Genomic DNA, 22,783 nt, shown 5'->3' with positions numbered 1-22,783 from the left:
GTCTTTCTTCTCCAGTAAAAGAGCAGGACCCTCCCCCCTGGGCCTCTAGCTTGAACTAAGTTCCACCTCTACAGGGGCTCTGTGTACGGAGGTGGGGGTGGGGGAGCAGGAGGGCACAGGGCTACGCATTCCTGAGATTCTCAAACCAGTTGGAATGGCAGAGGAAACTCCATACTGAGGGGACAGAGCAGGAGACACAGAAAGAGTGAAAAGAAAAAATGGAACACTGTGGAGCACCAGAAATGTCTCCAAATGGCCTTACACACACACCCTTGATTCCTGAGCTCCTGTGGAGATGAGCTCTATCTGCTTGGAATCTCCCTCCTCATCATACTCCCATCCTTAGCCCTCCTCCTTTCTAGGTTAGAACCAGAGGCCTCAAAGGAAAAGTTTTGCTAATGCAGTCAGCCCAGAGTTGGGGATAAGAGTGGGAGGCAAAAGACAGTAGGAGAAAGGTTTGTTGTGGGAGGGGTGAAGGGAATTCCTTGGTACCCCTTTCTGGTGAAACTAAGAAGAAATGAATTCAAAGGCAGAGGGACCCCACCATTTCCCTTGACCCTCCAATCTAAGGTGAAGAGGCAAGGATCTCAATCCTGCTCATGAAACAAAATGGGGGGGGGGGGGCGGTCAGCCTTTGCAGACCCATGGAAGGTTTTCTTCTTTGGTTTCACACGGGTAAAACCCCCATGATGTTCAGGTCACAATGTGCTCAGCCTGTCGAAATGAAACAGTGCCGGCTGTGTGGAAGCAGCACGTCATGGGGCTTTTAAGGGCTTTGGAGACATGTTCTTGCCTTGGAGTCCCTGTTTCTATCACTGAAAGCCTGAGACTTTGGGCTTATTCAATCCCTAAGCTTGTTTTCTCATCTGAGAAATGGGGATAATAGTGCCTACATCATATACTCGTGGGGACTAAATGAGATCATGTATATAAAGTCTTTGGCACAAATGGCTGGGACCAGGGCCTCAATAAATGCTTATTCCTATTGTTAATATTATTAGAAGGTAGCTCCAACTGCTACGTGGATGATGCATTTGAAGCCAGGGATCCTTGGGTGGCGGTTTAGCACCACCTTCAGCCCAGGGCGTGATCCTGGAGACCCGGAATCGAGTCCCACGTCGGGCTCCCCGCATGGAGCCTGCTTCTCCCTCTGTCTGTGTCTCTGCCTCTCTCTCTCTCTCTCTCTGTGTGTGTGTGTCCCTCATGAATAAATAAAATAAAAAAATCTTAAAAACAAAATGAAGCCAGGGACCCTGGGTAGGACACACTGTAAAGCAGACAGGAGGTGAGGACTTGAATCAGGGGGAGGCTGTCAAAAAAGGAAAGCATAGGCACCCAGGACACAGCATGAACAGAATTTTAGTGAGAGACAAAACAAATGAGTAAACTGATGTAGAATTGTTGGGTTTCAGAGTGGATGGCCAAGAAAGCTTTAGATGTTTTCAGTGCAAAAAGGTGGTTTTATTACAGCACCAGGACAGGATGGCAGAAAGAGTTGCACTGGGGCTGCGACGGTGACAGATTATATACTTTCAAGTTGGGAGGGGGTCAGGGACAGCACAAGGCTCCAAGGTATTTCGGACACAAGGTTTCTGGGACCCTGAGGGGGGGGGGCTAGCTATTGTTAGGAAAATGTTATTATTGTTAGTAAAAACTCAGTCATGAGACCCTTCAAGATGTGAATTGGTGGGTCCTACACTTGGAGGATGACTGCCAACATAGATCTTGGGGGGTAGAGATAAAGGATGTTTCCAAAGGAATTTCTGTATGTTAAAGTAGACTCACAGGATCCTGAGGAGTGGGGCTAAGATTGCTCTTTGCCCTTACCAAGTGTCAACATCAAGGCAGCTGAGTTTCCAGGGAAAGGTCACCCCGCCTGTTTCAAAGAGTTGTTCATGGGCTGCAAAGTAGGAAGGAAATTTGTTTCTTGTTTCCCACATCATTAATAAAACAGTCAGATATGAAATGCTACAGAGAAGAAAAGAAGGTACCGGAGCTGGGGAGCATGTGGGGATGACACTGCACCAGAGCCTGGAGGTGGTGAGGGCCTGAGTCAGGAGGAGATCTGAGGGAAAGCCCTCCAGACACAGCAAGTTAGAGGTCAGACCAACACCAATGAGCCTGGGCTGAGGGGTGGGGGAGGCTGTTGTTTGGAGGTGGTGGGCCCACAGTGCAGGGCCCCTGTAGGCCATCGCAGGCATCCATCACTGCCCAGTGATGGGCTGACGGGAAATGGGGCACAGGTACACAAGGAAGCAAAACAGTTTTCCTGGAGTTCAGAAGTATCTGAAACACAAATTCCTTGAAGAGCAGAACAAGCCTCCCCACCTTCCCCCCACTGGGCCCTTTGTAACCCTCTGTAATGCAAGATGACACCAGGGCCCCTGGAGCCCCTGGGGACAGACACTGACTGACTCACAATCCAGTCCAGGTCCCACTTTGAAGGAGTCTTCTCCCTGTTTGGTGACAGACATGCAGATCCACGCAATCGTCAGCTATCCCTAACCACATTCAGGAATGAGAAAATGAGAATGGCTTGAAGACTTCCCTTTTCGCTCCAATCATTTTCAAAGGGTTGAAAAATCTTAACCGTGCCTAGAAAACTATTAGAACTCAAGAATGTCCTGGAGGCTACAAGGGACTCTTCTCACACAGATAAAATCATTTCACCAACACAGTGGAAGATTTTTCAGAAGCTGGTGCTTTCTTATGTTTTATTCTCTGGAGTAGGAGCTTTACAGGTAGAGAGGTTAGATTGTGAGGAGGAAGGGGTGCAGGAGAGGGGCAAGGAGACAAGGGATGCTGTTAGCAGAGTGGGTTGGAAGTCCTGACTTGTGTGTTTGGCTCAGGAGGGCCCTCTGGCCAGCTCCACAGACAGGCCTGGTTTTAAAAAGTGCCAGGGAGCCATGGATTTGCATGTTATTTGCGTTCCAGATTTCAATTCCAGGTATGTGGAATGAAATGAATGAATGAACAGTATTCAGACTCTTGGTTAAGGGGTGGACTCAGGAATCCAGACCACACTGAGGATCCAATCACTGGTCCCATTTGGATCAGGAGACACAGACACAGAGACAGAATAAACAGTCAAAGAGACAGAGAGACAGTCTTAGAGAGACAAACACCACCAGGTCCCTTTTTACCAGGGAGTTTCCAGTCAGCGCAAAAAAGCAAAATCCACAGAATTTATTTTAAATAAATCAACTTTTAAGAATTAGGGAGAGTCACGCACAGGTGGATAAATGCAGTATCATCCCTGACTTATCTCCACCTCTGTCCCTCCATCATCCACATCCAGCTTCCGACTGGACCAGGTGCCTATGAGTTGGCCTTCTGGATAAGGTCCGTTGCTTGGTGTCTGCATCACCTCCAAATTAGTTAGACTCTAAGGTCCTTGAGGACAAGTGACTTTTATTTCCTTGGTCAAACCATCTTTTCACTCTACCCTCCAGGGCCCTCAAATCCAGGGCTTAAACACATGCTTATTAGACACCCATTGTAAAGGGTTCGTTCCCCAGAGTATCTGACAAGGCAAATGGTTAATTTGCCTTAGCTCTGGCTAATAAACTTAGCTCTGGCTAATAAACTAGACACAGGCAGCATGTAAAGTGGTCCCATTTAAAGCACAAGGCAGAAAGGGACTCTCAGTCTCAATCTACAAGGGATGTACAACAACATTGGAAATAAAAAAGATGGAGAAGACTAGAAAGATGTGCGGTTAGGAAAAAAATACTATGATTAGGTCCTTCGGACGGAGACCAAGATCCTGGGAAGGCATGCTAAACTGCCAGGGAAAAGGTGTAAGGGCAGGCTGGGGCATTAGGTTTGGGGCCACAAACCAGGTGCAGTGGCTCACTGCAGGCTGCCATAAGCAGTCCTCCTTCCCCAACCTTCAAAATGCGGTCTTTCTCAATCAATGTTTAATGCAGTCACCCTACTCCTCCCTGGTTGGCCTGAGAAGCAGTTTGCACTCCTGGCTTGAAGAAAAAGCGCCAAAATCACTAACCTGCCCTCTGGCAACAGCCCTCAGTCCATTCCTGATGTGAAAGACAGATTACAAATAGTATGTGGAGTTATAACATTTTCTGATTCTAAGGGCTACAGCTGTCCAAATAAGAGATTTTAAGATAATATGATCAGGGAAGGCTTCAGGGAGATGGGATTTTGGGTGTGTGTGCTCTGTAGGTACTTGTGAAAGGGACACAGGAGTAAACTGAATGAGGAGTGCTCAGCAGACTGAAGACTCGGGGCTCCTTTACATCACTTTCCCACACTTTTTCTCCAGAACACTGATGTTCTGTAGAATAGAAGCATAATTTCCAGGAGTAAGCAGTTGATGGCTACCTGTCAGCTGAAAATGGAGAAGTCAACAGCTATGATCTGTCCCATTAGAGTAAGACTCTGACTGGGCTTTAATTGTAAGACCAAGCCATATTGGTAAGACTGGCCTTAAACTTGAACTTTGAATCCCTACCTTGACTGAATTCTATTCCATGCAGAACTATAGCCCTCAACATTTCAGAATCTTGGGCTCTGACAAGACCCTAGATCTGGTCCAACCACTCAGATTTATCCCTGCCGTATCCCTGACAGCCCAGAGAGGCAGCCTGCACTAATATTATCTCAAGGTTTACCCTCTGCCTCTGTCTCCTAGTTTCTCTTTTCTATCTCACAAGGGATTCATGTGTAAGGTCTCCCTTACCTTTATGATAGGTAAGTGACCCCCACATACCCTTATTGTCCCTCCTCACCTCCAAAGCCAGGAGTGATAGTCATGGACTCTTAAGAGAGGTCAGGATTCAGCACAGGTGATGTAAGGCTCTGGGATCTAAGGAGAGATGCTGGGCCGAGCCCTACATTTTAGAAAAAATTTGAAGCAATGGGAGGTCCCCCTGGGCAGGGAAATATGGTAACTTTCCCAGGAGTTCAGCATGTAGCTTGTCTGAGTCATCGACAGGGCTTGAGCATCCATATTCCACCTCACCCTGGCCCATCCAGGGGGAGCAAGGTAGAAGACAAAGTCCAAGGGTCAATTGTCTGTCTCTCTTACTCTGGCAAGATATATTTGAGAGCTGGAGGGACGGCACAGGACCAGAGGCTGAAACATTAAAAAAACAGGGGCTCTCAAGTGAATCCTGTCCCTCTTCATAAGCCTTTTATAAGCCATGTAAAACCAGGTGGTGATAGACATACTATGGGATGGGGTTGCTGGCAGTGCTTTTTCAGAACACCTGTTTCTGCTACAGGACACTAAAACTTGGGGCTAACATTGCAGTGGGCAGTGGGTAGAAAATGTTGGCACAATTATAAGAGCTAAAGAAGAGCTGAAACCACAGGAAGTATGAAGCACCTCATATATAGAGAGAGGAGTCACTTCACACAATGCCTCCATGAGGGAAGAGAGGGAGGTGAAAGTACTCTTACAACCAACCGCAAACACCCAGGAGCAACAGTCGGTCCCCAGCAACAAATGGGACAGAACTAACCTCCATGCCTTGGACCATGTATTTTCAAATGTTCTGATTTTCTCTACAGGGTCCAGGAGTGATTGGTGGGGCTGTGGTTCCTGTTGAAGGCTCTGTATCTAGATAGAGTTCATCATCCCTCAAGTGTGTCCCTTTTTAAAGGGAGGTAGGTGATTATGAGCACTGAACACAGGGAAGGAGGAAAGACAGGAGAAAAGGAAAGCAATAGGCTTTAGTTTAAAGCAGTTAAACTAAAATATTCATAGCATGCCCTTGGCACTGGAATGCAGGAACCTCCTTATCCCCTCCCCAGTCATCAAAGCCCACCCTTAAATGAAGGAGAAACTAAGTTTCCAGATGCTAGTCCTGATTTTGTTGGCTAGTTCTCTGGAAAAATGGCCCGCTAGAGAAGTCTATATTGGGTTCCCACTGAGCCACCCTGGGCCACAACCTTTGTCTCAGCTTGGTCCACAACCTTTGTCTCAGCTTGGTCCACCCATGTAGAGTGGTCTCAGGATCCTAACTTCACCTTGTACAAAAATGCATTGGTCAGAAAGGGGGTCCACGTTCAGACAGGCTCAACAATTCCTTATATATTTTTCAAAGTGCTTTTGTTGCATGTTTCATTTTCTGTTATACATGGCAATAAATATTTGTTGCTTTGGTCTATACAAAAAGTCTGTGAGGAAGGTAAGACAGATGTTGTTATCTAAATGGACAAACAATAAATACAGACAACTATCTTGTTCTGAGTCCCCCAGACAATAGCAAGAGCATCTGAAAAACTCAGGTCTTTTGATTCATAGTCCAAATCTATGCCATACTGCCACCTTTCAAATTGTCACTGAAATACATTAAGTACCAAGAATCCATGTGCAGGAGTTCTACAATGAGCCTGCACACTGTAGTTTTCTAAAAGAGAATGTGAAAAGGTCTCAGCAACTCATAAATAGAAAGCTATTTATTTCCTATAGAAAAACACAAGAAAGGAAGGGAGGAGGGGAGGAAGGAGGGGGGAAAGGGAGGAAGGGAGGAACGGAGGAAGGAAGGAAGGAAAGAAGGAAGGAAGGAAGGAAGGAAGGAAGGAAGGAAGGAAGGAAGGAAGGAAGGAAGGAAATGAACAAACGAATGAAAGAAAGGTGGTCTTCCCCAAAAAAGGCAGGCAGTTATGAAAAAGGTAGGACATCTGGTTGCTGGAGTGGAAACAGTAACATTCAGTTAACAATGGAATATTTAAAAAAAATAGTTTTCTTTTCAAATTGTAACCTGTGGTAAAACATAGAAAAATGTACTAAACAAGCTTGGTATAAAACAGAGTAAAATTTTCAAATAAGCCCAGAGAGAAAGCACAATGTTGGAAAGGATGGGGTACAAGGGAAGAAGAGAAAATATTTCATACAAAACTACCTATTACAATACAGAAAAAAGTATAAAACGTTCCTATTTTGGAACTTAAGTACAAAATGACACTGGCATTGGATCGTTTCACTATCTAGCCTGAGGAGCGCTCAGAGGGTGGGGGAGATGCTAGAAAGAACAAAAGGAATAGCAGTTTTTTAGTCTCAAGTTGATCAGTCCAAATTCCACCCGTTTTCCAGTTGAAAATCTTGCCTCCCTCTGTAACCTCTACCCCTAAGCCAAAGTTCATCCAGGCCTCAAAATATTGTTAGGAAGTCCACAAACACCCTACACATAGGGGCTGGGATCTGTGCGTGCTAGAGCTAAATTTGGAAAATGGATATAAATCTAAGGCTAAAGTGGTAAACACATTCAGCCTTTTAAAAAAACACATATCCCTGTGATTGAGATATATAATATATATATATATATACACACACACATACACATATATGTGTGTGTGTGTGTGTGTGTGTGTGCGTGTGTATATATATATATATATATATATATAATTCTCTGTGGTTAGAAACATATTTAAACTAGCCACAGACCAAACTAGACCTGCATTCATCCAATGCTGGAATTTTATGCTAAAGACTGAGGTCCTTCTTCTTGGTCAGAAGTAGGCGGCAGTAAAAGTGGTGCCTTTGTTGCTCCACTAAACCGCTCCCTGGGTGGGTCTTCTCCATATCATGTGTTGTGAGCACATGCAAACCCCTGCTTTAAGGAAAGGACTGCCTGGGACTTTGGGGTCCACCCAGGGCTCATGTGTTGTGCCTCAGGATAGAGGAAGCTACAGATGATAAAACAGCCTTGTACAGAAGCAGATGGATTTCACAAAGAGGCATATAAATAGGGAAGTCCTAGAGGGACTTATGCATGTGGCCCAAAGTCCAAGTTTACAGTCACTTTCCTGACAACACATCTTGAAAATCCTGCATGTATGTATGTGTGCGTGTATATGCTGGTGGTTTTCATCCCTACTTTTTTGCCCATGCCCTTTCCTACCTCTTAGTAAGGCCTAACAACAAGAGTTTATGTGAAACCAGGAATCTGTCCAAGCTTCTCTCGGCCCCCAAATTAGGGACTGAGTGAGGCTGGAGCCCTTTGAAAACAAGATGGCAGAACTGAAGAAGTGAAAAGCAGTCTTTCTCTTCAGCTTAGGGATGTCCCTCACCCCTTTCACAGCACCAAAGTTTCTTTGCAAAAATAGTATCTGAGATACAAAAGGAAAGGCAGATGTGCTTGTGAATGCATCTCGCCAGGGCCTGGTCCAGGATCAAGGGCTTTACAAGAACAGAGGGGTGGGAGCAGCTGTTTCCAAGGTCTCTGGCTGTAGACAACAAAAAGCTGGTCCCCCACAAGGTCAATGTCGGGTAACTGAGACATCTTCACAAAAGCTTTCGGTGGAGAATCTCCCAGACCATCCGCTTCCGGAAGTATGGCATGTGTTGCTGTAGGGACACAGAGATACCCTTAATTGTTTCATTGCTTTCATCCAGACCCAAAACTCCTTTCCTTTTCAATGTTTTCAATTAAAATAGCTTCAGTTGCATTTCTGGTCCTTCAAATTGCTCAATTCTTGATTACATGTAATTTTTTCCTATCACTATCTACCTCTACTATAGTCTTACAAATTTTACTGGACACCACCAGGAGTCCCCAGGCTATACCCAAATGTCTCCAAGAATTTTGAGAATAGTATCTATCAAGTCCTCTAATGTTGAACTTTTAAGCTATGAGATCTAAGGCCTGAAAACCAAAAGCTTACATTTTAGGGGAAGAGTTATAGGAACTGCAAGAGTTAGCTCCACCCTAGGGCTATGGTGGAAAAGTCTGGTAAAGCTATTAATTTAAAGTGACGGATATAAGCCATAATCTCTAGTCTCAATCCACTTTGGTCTCTGAAGTACCAGATGGACAGAGCACTCTTCTTAAGTGCAATCACAAACTAAGAAAAGATTGATCAGCTTCATCAAGCGAGGGGCAGGGGAGGAGGGCAGCATGACCAATTACACTAGGAATTCAATTGGTGGCCTGTTCCAAAACCTAACATGCTAACCAAATGAAGAGAAAATGAAGAAAACTTGCTCTAGTCCCAGTTCAGTTTCTTACAGGATCTGAGGTAGGTGGGGGAGAAAGAGGCAGTTAAAGAAGGCTCTGCTAATGACCAGGATTCCTTGACTACAGCAAGTGATGTAAGGGAACCCAGCATGTGGCCTATCACTACCCGTCTTTTTCTTATGATGTGGTCTGCACAGTAACCATCATGTTATGAGCCATAGGCAGAGTTCCCTAGGCAGAGCAGTTGGAGGAAAAAATATCTACCAGGCAGCCTGGAGGCAGGGTGGTCACAGGGCTCCATCCTGAAGGCTCGGCTCACCTGTGTGAAGTTGATCGGTCTGTCTTTGGTAATGCAGTCAGCATATTTGCAAGCAAACATGCCACAGTCACTTCCATTCATCTGCTGTGGAATTTCCTGAAAGATTGAAAACAACAAAAAGGTGACATCTTTACAAGCTTCTTTCCTTAGTAGGTTATAAATAAGAACCAGAGGATATAAATATTACAGGTTTCCCTGAATTTTGAAGAGGTGACTCTAAGTCCTTCACCCAGAACAATGGAGGCTCAGAGAAAAAAAATGAGCATCTCAGTCAGGTCTTCCTATTAATATTAATCTTCACATCAGGCACATGGGAGACTATCTTAGACTTCCATGACACCAACAGATGTAAAGACAAGTCCCTGCCACAAGGGCCAATCAGCAAATATTTCCCACAAAGAGCTTATTCTATCTTCCCCAAGGAACCAAACAACCAAGCCAAAGTCAGGCTAGACACTAAGATAGAAGGTCTCTGGGAATTAAGCAATAAAACCCTTTCCTTTTCAAATACCCTAATATCAAGATTTCTACCTGAAGAGAGGAGATGTACCTGGCTTTTCTTGCTGAAGAGCTGCCAACCATTGGTGTCAAACTCTTTCCTTTTCTTGTCAATGCTTTCTTGCTTCAGGTATTGCCTAAAGGTATTGGGAGAGAAGGAGATGAGCTATGGAAACACTGATGTCAGTTGCCACTCTAAGAATGGGGTTAACAATCTCTTAGGAAGGGCTTTTGTCTATACTTCTGAGGAAAACAGTACACAATGTTGGACAGAGAGTCTCTAGACTGCTAAGCCACCCCTGAAGCTCCCATAATTCATGCCCACCCTGTCAACCCAAGAGAAACAGGACCTCTGCCTCTGACACCCAGATTCCTTCTACCTATTGTTCCTCCTAAGGAATGAGTTTTCATTCTTTTCCTTGGTTTATATGGTCCTTTAGAACTCAGTCTCATGGAAGAAGGTTTCCCTACCAATATCAAGGCAGTTATTCACTATTTATAGTCTTGACTCTCCTGTGTGAAAATTCAATCCAAATTACAATTTGATGAGTGCATACCTCATACAGAGCACTCTTCTTAAGTGCAAACTGTTCACCATTCTGGAACCTACCTCCTCCTGGCCACCAGAGTGGTACAGTGGTACAGTGAGGAATAGGCATTTTAGAAAGAGAAACAGATGAGGTATAAAGAGATTTGCATTCTGGTTCCCAGTTGAGCCACTAACTAGTAGGACCTGAGCATATCAAAGTCACCTCTGTGGGTCTTGGTTTCTTCATCTGAAAAATTAGGAGGTTGGATTAGATAATTTCTAATTAGTTACTATATCTATAGGTATATATTGACTCATTCATTATTTTTAGTGCCCTGGGACAATAGTTGTGCCCATGAGGGTATTTTTTTTGGTATTATTATATTATTATTAAATTTTACTTACTCACACATAATATATCCATTCTTACTCAATATGAAGATTTCCTTTATTAATCTTAATTATTCCATGGAAGGCGTCAAAGAAATGACTTCAACAGCTGGAAAAATACAACATACACCCAACACCAAACTCTTTTGTTCTCAACTCCCTACTTACAGGAGGATCCTGCAGGCTTCATTGTTTATCCCACCCATAGAGTCATAATAGGTAATATTCTTCTTTCGGAAGTCCACAACCTGGGAATAAAAATATCTGTGTATTCATAAAATAAGAAAAATAGTTTCTCAGCTTATGCTTCCCTGGAATTTGAAACTTTCTGCCAGATTTCCTACAGCACCATGACAAGTTTGATTGATACTTTGCACTATACCATGCTTAAACTGCAGCGGAAAGAACAAGGGGACTATTTACATAGCACTATGTAAATAGTAATGAGTGGCCTCATTAACGGCCCTGAAATCTTTTTTTCTAGTATTTAGGTTCTCCATCTGCCATGTGGACAACAGTGAAGACACACACGCTCTTTAGAGACTATAAGATGAATGAGATCATTGCCACAGGGTTTCAGAAAGATGATAAAATATTCAGGGTTTTGTTTCTTTCTGTGGAAGTTTTCTCTTTGGCTTTATGCTTTTCTTTTTTAGGTTTTATTTATTTATTTGAGATAGAGAGGGAGGGAGAGAGGAAGGGAGCGGGGAGCATGAGCAGGGGGAGGGGTAAAGGGAACAGCAGACTCCCTGCTCAGCAGGGAGTCGATCAAGGCTTGATCCCAGGACCCTGAGATCATGACCTGAGCCAAAGGCAGATGCTTAACTGACAAGCCACCCAGGCACCCTGGCTTTATGCTTTTCAAATATAATTCAAAATAGGCTGTGAGATAACTTTTATATTTTTATTAACATATTAAATGAATGTATGTATGTTCTCAAAGAGTCATAAAAATATTAAATTACCAAGTATGCAAGGCAAATCATAATTAGGCAGAAAATAAGTCACAGAATCTGAGTTGGCAGTATCACTAAGAAGTCACTTTTTCTCCCCATGCCTTTCCTTGAGACTGTTTAGACTTACAACTCCCTTTTAAATATTTCCAGAAAAGGAAATTCCACAACTTTCTTCAAAGTCTAAGTATCTCCCACTCTTGACAGGAAGTTCACTGATCTATCCAATTTTCAGCCAATGTCTTACTATTCTTTCTCACAATCACCCAGTGAAAATGTCGAATTACAAACTCACTCCTCTATATATTCTATTAATTACATAGATTTCTTTTAAATTTGATTGAAAGTAAGAGAGGTACTCACAGCAAGACACCAGTGCACTCCCAGGTGAATGGGCACCAAAAGAATGTCAACAGAAAATACATCCACTTTCTTTGTCCAACGTTTCACTGCCTGATAACCGGCCGTTTTTAACTTAGTGAAGAAAAAGGTATTAAATGCATGCACACTTGGCAATCCCTTCTCTTTACTTCGCTCCATCAACATATTCATGTAGAAATTGATGATCTGTGGGAAGAAATTAAATGTATTAAAATAGATACTCAGGGATCCCTGGGTGGCACAGCGGTTTGGCGCCTGCCTTTGGCCCAGGGCACGATCCTGGAGACCCGGGATCGAGTCCCACGTCGGGCTCCTGGTGCATGGAGCCTGCTTCTCCCTCTGCCTATGTCTCTGCCTCTCTCTCTCTCTCTCTGTGTGTGACTATCATAAATAAATAAAAATTAAAAAAAAATAAATAAAATAGATACTCAGTCCCTAAAATAGTTGTGTTGTGTGAAGGAAAAGCAGTTGCTGTGTTGCAGAGCATATGTTATTGTTTCTTAATCAACTGAGACTTCAACACCCCAAAGCCTCATGTCCCTGCATCAAATTCTGGAAGGTTGAGGGGCTTATAAACAGTGAAAACAGAAAAAACTGATATAGAGACGTAGATGTACAGATCTACAGATATCTTATGGGGTTGAGGATCCATATGGGGCATGCTGGTCAGATCTGTAGAAGACTGAGGATTAGATCCAAAAATGAGAAGGAGGAGGAAGGAATGCTAGAAGAAAACACTTAAGAGAAAAGGAAAGGAAGGAACCAAGCAGTTGATGAGACACATTAGAGGAACTTTAATCTACTGGGAAGGGGTGAGCAACTTAAATAAATCCTGAGCTCAGTTTAGTGTAATACAGCAAAGACCAATAGTTCAATCCTTTGTGTGAGTCACCTGGTTTTGCACAAACAGAAAACTGTTCCATGACTAAAGACTGCCTTTTCAGCCTAATAAGTTGGCTTGTAGAGGCAAACGGCTCTGGTTTCAAGTAGAATTGAGTGACAGGATAAACCATCAACTATACTGAAAAAAACACCTCTCAACTGACAGTAGCTCAACATTGTCATCTTTACAGAGGCAGACATGGATGTTGTATAAAAACCTACATTACATGAGACATGAAAATCCAGTCACAAACATGAAGAGTCAAGTTTTCCTCCAGAATCTATATGGTTTGCTTCCTCATTTTTGTTGACTCCATATATGTCACCAATATCAAGTATGACTGTAAGAGATTTGAATGCTTGATATGGAAGATAACAAGATTCTTTCTATTAACAAAACAATATATTCTCTAATAGTGACTATGTCGGCTACGGCCCCTTTAGGTCCAGGACTCCCTGGTACTAAAGCCTGAAAGTTACTGTGCCGGAAGTTACTGCATACCTACTTTATGTGGCCAGCTGAGGCCAGGCCAGTGTCTGTCAACTGCAAGGAATGAATGGGCTAACTGATCCACAGCTTGGAAATATGACTAAGAAAACAGGCACATTTTTCAGAATGCTTTTTGGGGAATGGGAAAACGCCCCTGTCCTTTGACAAATATTTACACACTAGGATGCCAGAGCAGTGAGCTACTGCCCAACAGTAGGCAACTACATACTGGGTAGGCAGCAGGGAACACTGCCAGGAACACACCGAAACATGGTCTAGACTAGAGAAAGGGCCTATAGATGAATATGCCGAGGCAGTCTCAGGGAAACCACACTGCCATGAAGCAGAGCTCTGAGGGTGGGGGGGAGGAGGGGAAGACTAGGACTGAAGAAAGACACTGTTCTGCCTTCATCTCTGAAGACTGAGCAACAGGCCCAACCCTCTGGACTTGGGTCATGGCTGATTCTCTGCCTAGTGTGATGCCCAACAGATACCTGGAGCTCAGTTATTTTAAATAATGATCATGAATCAAAACCTAATTAGGATCACAGATTTCTCAAACTGAGGTTTTCAATCTAATTCTGTCCCCAAGGATAATGGTGCCAAAAGACAATTCTAGGCTTGTGATAGGGAGCCAGGAATGTAGAAGACCTGCCCAAAAAAGCAGAGATTTCTAGGCTATAAAACTACATTCTCTAGTGAGGGAAAACCAGCAAGAAGGAATTGATTCCTCTGGTATTCTACTCATCCCACAATATTAGTCATGTTATGAGGCTAAGCCCTTCAATCCAAGGGCGAGGTGAAGAGGTAGATGACCCATCAGTCACTGTAAGCCAAACCTTCCATGGGGCAAACAAGTCATATACTGTAAAAAGCAATACGGACTCAAGCAGAATGTGCAAAGAATAGGCAAAAAGATAAGGACAATCTAACACATGAAAGCCATGGAAATGTATCTCCTTTAGGTGCCCATCAGAAGGGTATCACCTTTGGGATCATTAACCTGAAGTAAAAAAGAATGACATAAATGAGTATCATGCTATCCATAATTTTACTTTTTTTTTTTTTTAGGAGGAAAGAGTTCCAGAAGCCAATGAAGTTAAATTTACACAGCCAGGTTGTTTGGTTTCTTATTCTTACATTTTTATTTTGAGAGCATGGATTATAAAGCTAAAAACCAACCCAGCTTAAGTAGTAAGAGACCTAATGATTAGGATACACATTGTCTATTTTCTTTGAGAATCCCTCTTCCATGGCTTTAGTTCTACCTCCAACCAAGGTTTCTCCACTGCAAGGGAAATGGCCACCTCCAAAGTCAGCTTGTTAGTCAGCTTTAAGGAGTGATCTGGGCTCTTTTTCATTTCCCTTGTATCCCAGTAGGAGAGAGCTTGGTGGCCTCAATGTTCTCCTCATCAGCTGATGTATAATCTGACACCTGAGGCAGAACTGAGATCCCAGTTTCCTCAGTTTTGCAGCTATTACTCTGTCCAAATGAGGAAAATTGCCATAGTTTGGCCAAGACACAGTTCTACCAAAAAAACAAGCTAGTAGTTAGAGAACAAAAAGAATCCTACATGTCAACTCACAGAGGAGGGCTGAAGATGAAGGAAAAAGAAATGAGAGAAGGGATCACAGTGCGTAAGATCAAAGAGAAGCAGTGATAGAGCATTTGCTTATATTTTGTGAAGACAAGGGTCCCTCTCCCCACCACGGGGAGAGCCTTTCTGCATGCATGTAAGACTCTCTTAGTTCCCAAGAGATCTCAAATTCCCCTTCAAATAGGGGGCTAAGGGCAGCCCTGGTGGCTCAGCAGTTTGGTGCTGCCTTTGGCTCAGGGTGTGATCCTGGAGCCCCGGGATCGAGTCCCACGTTGGGCTCCCTGCATGGAGCCTGCTTCTCCCTCTGCCTGTGTCTCTGCCTCTCTCTGTGTGCCTCTCATGAATAAATAAAAAAATAAAATCTTTAAAAAAATAAACAAACAAACAAAACAAATAGGGGGCTAAAAGTGATCAGCCCTGTGCTACTGTTTGTCTTGCCAATATACCAGCATCTGGGGACAACTGCCAGTGTTGGTCTACCTGTCCCTCTTTTGGGGACCCACACTTGTCTGTTTGCTTGCTGTAGCTCCAGTGCCTCAGGATCTGCCCTTCCTGCTGCCTTCACAGCCTTGGCCATGAGCGCCTGCTTGTCTATGCAGTGCTTTTTGGGGGGTAGGACTGTTGTTTATAGTGTCTTGTTCCTTTGTGATTTTATTTGAAGAGCTGCCAGGCTGAAGTTGGAAAAGCTTCTCTTTAAAAGAAAAGCCTACAATGTTTTTAAACTAAAGACTCAATCCTTTTCCTGTATGTTACCACAATGACATAAATGACCATTGCTATTTGTATCTTCCTTCTCACCCAGTAGACCTGCCAAACTATTGTTTTCTCACCCATTTAGAAGGAAAACATCTCACTAACAGTAAAATCTTAACTTTTAACCCTTTCCAACTTTACACTCTGAACCTTTTCTTTTTTTTTTAAGGTTTATTTTATATGAGAGAGAGTGTGCACACAAGTCCCACTCGGGGGAAGGGCAGAGGGAAAGAATCTTCCACAGACTCCCTGCTGAGCATAGAACCTGACACCATTGGAACTCAGGACCCTGAGATCTGGACCTGAGCCGAAACCAAGAATCAGACACTTAACTGACTGAGCCACTTAGGTCCCACTGAACCCTTCTAATTGGCTCAGGAAAAAAAAATTAAAAAAAAAAATTAAAAAAAAAAACATTCTGAAAGTTTTGGGCGTTAACACTGGTCCTAAGTAGAGACTAAGACAAGTTTTAAGGGGAAAAAAAGCTTTTTCCTGTTTTACCTGTTTTACTTCTCTACATTTTCACCTTGACCTCCCTGTTCGGTTGTTTAAATTAAATCTAGCCTTGACCACAATGCCCAAAAGACCAACCATGCAGTAACACTTAAATACTATGAGTCAGAAGATCATTCACTCCTAAGATCTAACCTAATTAATATACAAAGTAGACTTTAGGTAAGCTCTGTGCATTGCATCCCTCACTGTGAACATATACCCAGGATTTTTCTCATATGCAAATCCAAGTAACAAATGATTAGAACCACTGCTAAAGTTTTAGACAAAGACAGGCAGGCAACACCTATTTTTATGGAGTTGTGACAACCATAATGACTCTTCTCCCTGTGACCTTGCATAAATCCCTGGTTTATCAAAAGGACTCGTTCTATTAAGCAACACTTTGACTATAATGATGTGGAATCTATCAGTGAATCATGTTGAAACACTAAAATTTCCATTCTGATCATTTTATTCTACACGTTAAGAGTGCACTGCATATGGCAGACACATCATATTCACTTAACTAATTTATCTCATTTTCTCTAGTTTTTCCCCTCCTTCTTATGAAATGAGTTTTTATTTCCTAAGGAAAACCTATTCCTTGTGTTAGGCTTGTCTAGTTGGGCTTAATGTTCTACAAGCCATTTTCTCTCTATTTATTGAGCATCACTTAAATTTAAATTAAATTTAACGGCTCCTTGGAAACAACCAGAAAGCTCTGATCACTACCAATTAATTCCCCATTTCCACTTTTGTTATGAAAGAATGCTAGACAGGGATCCCTGGGTGGCGCAGCGGTTTGGCGCCTGCCTTTGCCCCAGGGCGCGATCCTGGAGACCCGGGATCGAATCCCACGTCGGGCTCCCGGTGCATGGAGCCTGCTTCTCCCTCTGCCTGTGTCTCTGCCTCTCTCTCTCTCTCTCTCTCTGTGTGTGTGACTATCATAAATAAATAAAAATTAAAAAAAAAGAAAAAAAGAAAAAAAAAAAAAGAAAGAATGCTAGACAAAGAGTTACATGCTCTAATTTCAGATGATGATTCCACAGTAAAAATCAGATGACCTTGGTATATCCCTTATTAAGTCTTACTTCTTTTTTTTTTTTTTTAAGATTTTTATTTATTTATTTATTCATGAGAGACACAGAGAGAGAGAAGCAGAGACAACAGGCAGAGGGAGAAGCAGGCTCCATGCAGGGAGCCCGATGTGGGACTTGATTCTGGGACCCCAGGATCACGCCCTGGGCCCAAGGCAGGCGCTAAACCGCTGAGCCACCAACCCGTCCTTTTAAGTCTTACTTCCTAAGTCCCCTCTACCAATCAAGTAAGAATACATCCTTTATACACAAGGCTATTGTGATGCAGAACAGCTGAAAGACACCTCTTTCTTTTCAGAGACTTAAAAACAGGTAACTGGTTGGCCTGGTTAGCTTGATCATCAGTCAGTATGCTATATAGATTCTACCTTAATTCCTCCTGCATTTCCTCACACCCCACATATGCTATTAGTCATTTCTTTATGGCATTTCCCTAGCTGGGAAAAAGTCAGAAATACAGTATTCCAACAGTCTAGTGCTTTTGCATTTTGGAAACAACTGACAATAATTAACAAGGGTTTGCAAAATAAAACCAGAAATAAAGACTTGGCTGCTTGCTATTTTCCCAATTCATCCACATAAATTAGTAGTACAGGATGACAGGAAGGAAAGAATCTTGGAGGGAAAATGAAGAGACCAGAAGTGCAGCATCATCCTGTTTCTCCACATGGGATGGGACACATTTAGTGCTGTGTAAAGGACAAAGTATTTCTTGCCCACAAGCATTTGGGTAGATGGTATCCATCTACCTACTCTGGCTTTCTACATCCTTCATGATTTTCTATTTCTCCTACTGATTGTTGAGAGAAGTGCTGAAATCCCCAACGATAATTATAAATTTATCTATTTCTTCTTTCAGTTCTGTAAGTTTTGCTTCAGATATTTTGAACTTCTCTTAGATTAAGTCCTTTTGAACTTATCCCTTTCAAAAATGTCTGTCACTGGTAATATTCTTTGCTTTGAAATCTACTTGGTATGATATTAATATAGTTACTTCTTTCTCTTGATTAGTTTTACATGGAATATTTTTTCTATCCTTTTACTTTTAACCTACTTGTGATTGTGTCTTCACATTTAAAATGGGTTTCTTGGGGTGCCTGGGTGGCTCAGTGAAGCCTCTGCCTTCAGGTCAAGTCATGATCCCAGGGGTCTTGGGATAAAGCCTCACATTGGGCTCCCTATTCAGCTCCCTACTTCTCCCCCTCTCTCTCTGCTACTCCCCTGCTTGTGGCTCTCACTCTCACTCTCAAAAATAAATAAAATCTTAAATAAAATGGGTTTCTTGGGAGCCAAGCTGCCTCAGTCAGAAGAGCATGCAACTCTTGATCTCAGGGTCTTAAGTTTGAGCCCCATGTTGGGTGTAGAGATTACTAAAAAAAAAAAAAAAAAAAAAAAAAAAAAAAAAAATCCAGGAAATTTCTAAATAAATAAATAAATAAAATGGATTTTTGTAGACAGATGTTTTTCTTACCCAATCTGACAAGCTATGCCTTTTAACTGGATGTTTAATCTACACTGTCCAATATGGTAGCCACTAGTTGAATGTGACTATTGAGCACTTAAAATATGACTAATCCAAACTGTGCTATAAGTATAAATATGCTGTAAGTATAAAATGGGTACTATATTTTAAAGAAAAGGTAACATATCTCTAATAAAATTTTACTATTTATTAAATGCCAAAATGACATATTTTATATATATTGTGTTAAGTAAAAAATATATATGTATTTTTAAGATTTTATTTATTTATGTATTCATGAGAGACACACACAGAGAGAGAGAGAGAGAGAGTCAGAGACACAGGCAGATGCCCAACCACTGAGCCACCCAGGCATCCCATGTTAAGTAAAATATGTTATTAAAATTAATTCCACTGGGGACCCTGGGTGGCTCAGTCAGTTAAGCATCTGCCTTCAGCTCAGGTTATGATCCCAGGGTACTGGGATCGAGCCCCAAGTGGAGCTCCCTGCTCAGTGGGGAGTCTGCTTCTCCCCTCATGCTCTAATAAATAAATTAAAAAGTTTTTAAAATTAATTTTACCATTTTTTGTTTGTTTTTACTTAATGTGACTACTAGAAAATTTAAAATTACATATGTGCCTCATGTTAAATTTGTATCAGGCGTATTGGGATAGATCGTTTACATTTAATGTGATTATTGATACCAATGGGTTTAAATCTACCATCATGCTCTTTTTTTCTATTTGTCCCATCTGTTCTTTGCATTTTCTTTCTTCTTTTCGAGCCCTCCTTTGGAGTATTTTTTTCCATTTTATCCTCATTATTTGCTTATTAACTATACCTCTTTGGTTTGTGTTTTTGTTTTTCAGTGGTTGCTCCAGGGTTTATAATATAGGTCTTTACCTTATGATAGTCTATCTTCATATAACATTATGTCACTTCATGTACTCTGTAAGAATCTTAGAGTCATATGTACTTCCACTTCCCCCTTCTTTTGTATTGATTGTCATATTTTACATTATAGACCCCACAATACATTTGTTTTAACTAGTCAACTGTCTTACAGAGATATTTAAAAATGAGAGCATTTCTACTGCTCTTCATTCCTTTGTGTAGATTGAAATTTCCACTGTTATATTCTGTGTAAAAAATATCCTTCAATATATTTTTTTTAATACAGGTCTGCTGGTGATCCATTCTCTCAGAATCTGTCCGAAAAAAAAGTTTTTTGAAAGATACATTGGCTGCATATAGAATGTAAGTTGACAAGATTTTTTTTTCTTCAGTACCTTAAAAATGTAGCTATACTGTCTTTTGGCCTATATGTATTTCTGTCAGAAACACATTATGTATTCCTCTAGTACATAATATGTCTCTTTTCCTCTGGTTGCTTTTATTATTTTTTTTCTTTATCACTGATTTTCAGCAACTCGGTTATTGTATTTTTTAGTGTGGTGTCTCTTCTACTTGGGGTATGCTGAATTTCTTAGATCTGTCAGCATTAAGTTTCCAAATTAGGAAAATCTACCATTATTTATTCAAAAAAAATTTTTTTCTGATACTACCTACATCTCATCTCCTCTTTCCTTCTGAGACTCTAATTACATACTCAGAACGCCTGATACTTTGCTCAGCTCATATATACTCCTCTTTCTTCAGCCTTTTTTGTTTCATTTGGATGGTTCCTATTACTATATCTTCTACTTCACTGTTTTTTTTTTCTTCTGTAATGTCCAATCTACTGTTAATCCCATGTATTTTCATGTATTTTTTATTTCAGATACTATATTTTTCATCCCTTAGAAGTTCAGTTTGGGTCTTCTTTTACATCTTCCATTTTTCTCATCATCATGTCAATTTTCCTCTAAACTCCTGAACATATGGAGTGTGTTTATAATATCTGTTTTAATATCCTTCCAGTCTATGTTAGTTCTGTCATTTTTGTCATTTCAGGGTATTTCTAGAAACTGTTTTTCCCTTGTAATAAGTTGCATTTTCCTTCCACCTTGCATAATTTTTGAATGGATGCTGGACACTGTGATTTCATGTTATTGGGTTTTGCTATTACTAGAATATGTTTGTATTTCTTTAAATATCATTGGGCTTTTGTTCTGGGATATAGCTAAGACACTTGGATCAGTTTCAAGCTTTCAAAATTTGTATTTAAAAAAATTTTTTTTTTGTATTTAACTTTGCTACCACAGGTCCAGAGTGGCCTTTATTCTAGGACCAGTTTGGACCCACTTCTGAGGTAATATCCTTTAGAGGCCACTATTCAATGCCTCATGATTTTTCCACTCTAACTAGTTGGAATATGAACTATTCTAACCACCTGTTAGCTCTAAGCTTTGTTCTGATTCCTTCTTTCTGGTGGTTCTTTACCCAGCCTCCATAGTTTCTTCCTATCTACATATAGATCAGGGCTCAGCCAAAGATTTGAGGGGGGCCTCTGTACATATCTGATGATTTCTTTGCACAGCAACCTTCCCTTCAGTATTTTACTTCACAAATCTTGGCCCACTTTCACCTCCCTGAACTCTGAGCTATGTCTCCTCCACTGAGCAAGACTGTCAGGCACTGCCAGATTCTACTAGCTCTCCACACTCAACAGACCACACTAGTGAGGTGGGAGAAATCATCAGCTCATCTTTTTCATTTTCCTAATCTCAGGGATCTCTGTTATCTATTGTCCAAAAATTGTTTCATGTTTTATTTCATTTTCTAGTTAGGCTGAAAGGGTAAACCTGATCCATTTCATTCTATCATGACCAGAAGCAGAAGTCAGATCCATTTACTTATATGCCTAAAAAATTTCCATATATCTTTAAATTTATCTGATGCCTTATAACAGCATTTAGGCCCTCTAAAAAGTAGAATGATCAGGCCATAAAGCAGAGTCATCAAGCTACTGGATCATAGAGGTTATCTAATGCAATTGCCAGGAATCAACAAATAATTTTTAGTGTTGATATCCATTTAAAAATATTCCCTTCTTGTTTCTGGATTGTGATTTTTCAATCCACTTTTGCAACGAATTCCTCCTCTTTAACCCTGACCTCCTTCCTTTAATTAGATATTTCTATTAATAACTTATCACCAGACCCAGTAGGGAAATCCCCATCTGTAATGTCCCTGGTGTCATCAGCCTTCCAACTCCTTTTGTATTGACAAAGATAACCAATCCCCATATTACATTTCTGAGAAGTTTCATTTTCTTACAGTGAGTTAAAAATGTCAGTCCTATCAACCAATCATTAGTCCTTTGAAGCTATACAGAATTTAACTATTCATCTATACATAAATCCATTCATGAAAAATGTTTGAAAGCCTATTTTGTAAATAAGCAATGTAGCCTACTCTTCTTTTAGGAACAAGACCAGAGAAAGAGTAGCCTAACTGCTTTCTCCACATATTCCAAATATAAGACTTCTGGATTTTATTTTCCTTATAAATTATTCACATCTGTTTCACTTCCACTTCCAGACACTTCCATTGCCTATAAAATGGTAAGAATAATATGCCAATCACCTTATTTTGGAGAAGGACTTACAATAGCTTATAAAACTGACAGGAGATATAGAAAGAAAATAAATGGTTATTAATGAAAATATCTATTTGAGGGAAGAACAGGATTGAAGAGAGCACGAATTACTTGCAAAAGAAGACTCAGAGTTCTTAACAAAAAAAAAGAATTATGTATTTTTAAATGAATATTAATACTTAGGGATATCTACTAATTCCTCATCAGAATGTTAGCTTCTCAAGGACAATAACTTTGAAAGCCTGAGAAGTACAGTACTTTGAAAATGGTGCTTTTCAAAATAGTTATCATCATCATGGACATGTGAATTGGTACCTGCTTTCAAGGTTAACATTCTAAACTCAGAAGACAAGTAAGCACTCTCTACAAAAGTTATGGGTAGGTGTGGTAGAGATAAAGTAGACAAGGAATATTTCCTTCTCCTTGACTTTTCTAAATAATGTAATTTCCACTAACTTTGCTTGCTA

The 22,783-nt window shown here is 41.2% G+C and overlaps 1 protein-coding gene across 4 annotated transcripts in view; it reads right to left on the bottom strand.

Annotated features, from left to right (window-relative positions):
* Positions 1-6,408: 6,408 nt before the first annotated feature.
* SENP1 (SUMO specific peptidase 1) overlaps positions 6,409-22,783 on the bottom strand; it is a 52,441-nt gene continuing 36,066 nt past the window's right edge. For all 4 annotated transcript variants that reach the window (XM_072765433.1, XM_026000193.2, XM_072765434.1 and 1 more), the window contains exons 14-18: positions 11,980-12,183; positions 10,832-10,911; positions 9,797-9,881; positions 9,247-9,342; positions 6,409-8,317 (exon numbers count right to left, since the gene is read on the bottom strand). In XM_072765433.1, coding sequence (XP_072621534.1) covers positions 8,255-8,317; positions 9,247-9,342; positions 9,797-9,881; positions 10,832-10,911; positions 11,980-12,183 — 528 coding nt within the window. In that variant the 3' untranslated portion in view covers positions 6,409-8,254. The remainder of the gene's footprint in view (positions 8,318-9,246; positions 9,343-9,796; positions 9,882-10,831; positions 10,912-11,979; positions 12,184-22,783) is intronic.

Source organism: Vulpes vulpes, chromosome 8 (genome assembly GCF_048418805.1).
Source record: "Vulpes vulpes isolate BD-2025 chromosome 8, VulVul3, whole genome shotgun sequence".
Classification (NCBI taxonomy): domain Eukaryota; kingdom Metazoa; phylum Chordata; class Mammalia; order Carnivora; family Canidae; genus Vulpes; species Vulpes vulpes.
Note: the sequence above shows the minus strand (reverse complement) of the source record. Positions and strands in the feature narration are given on the sequence as shown.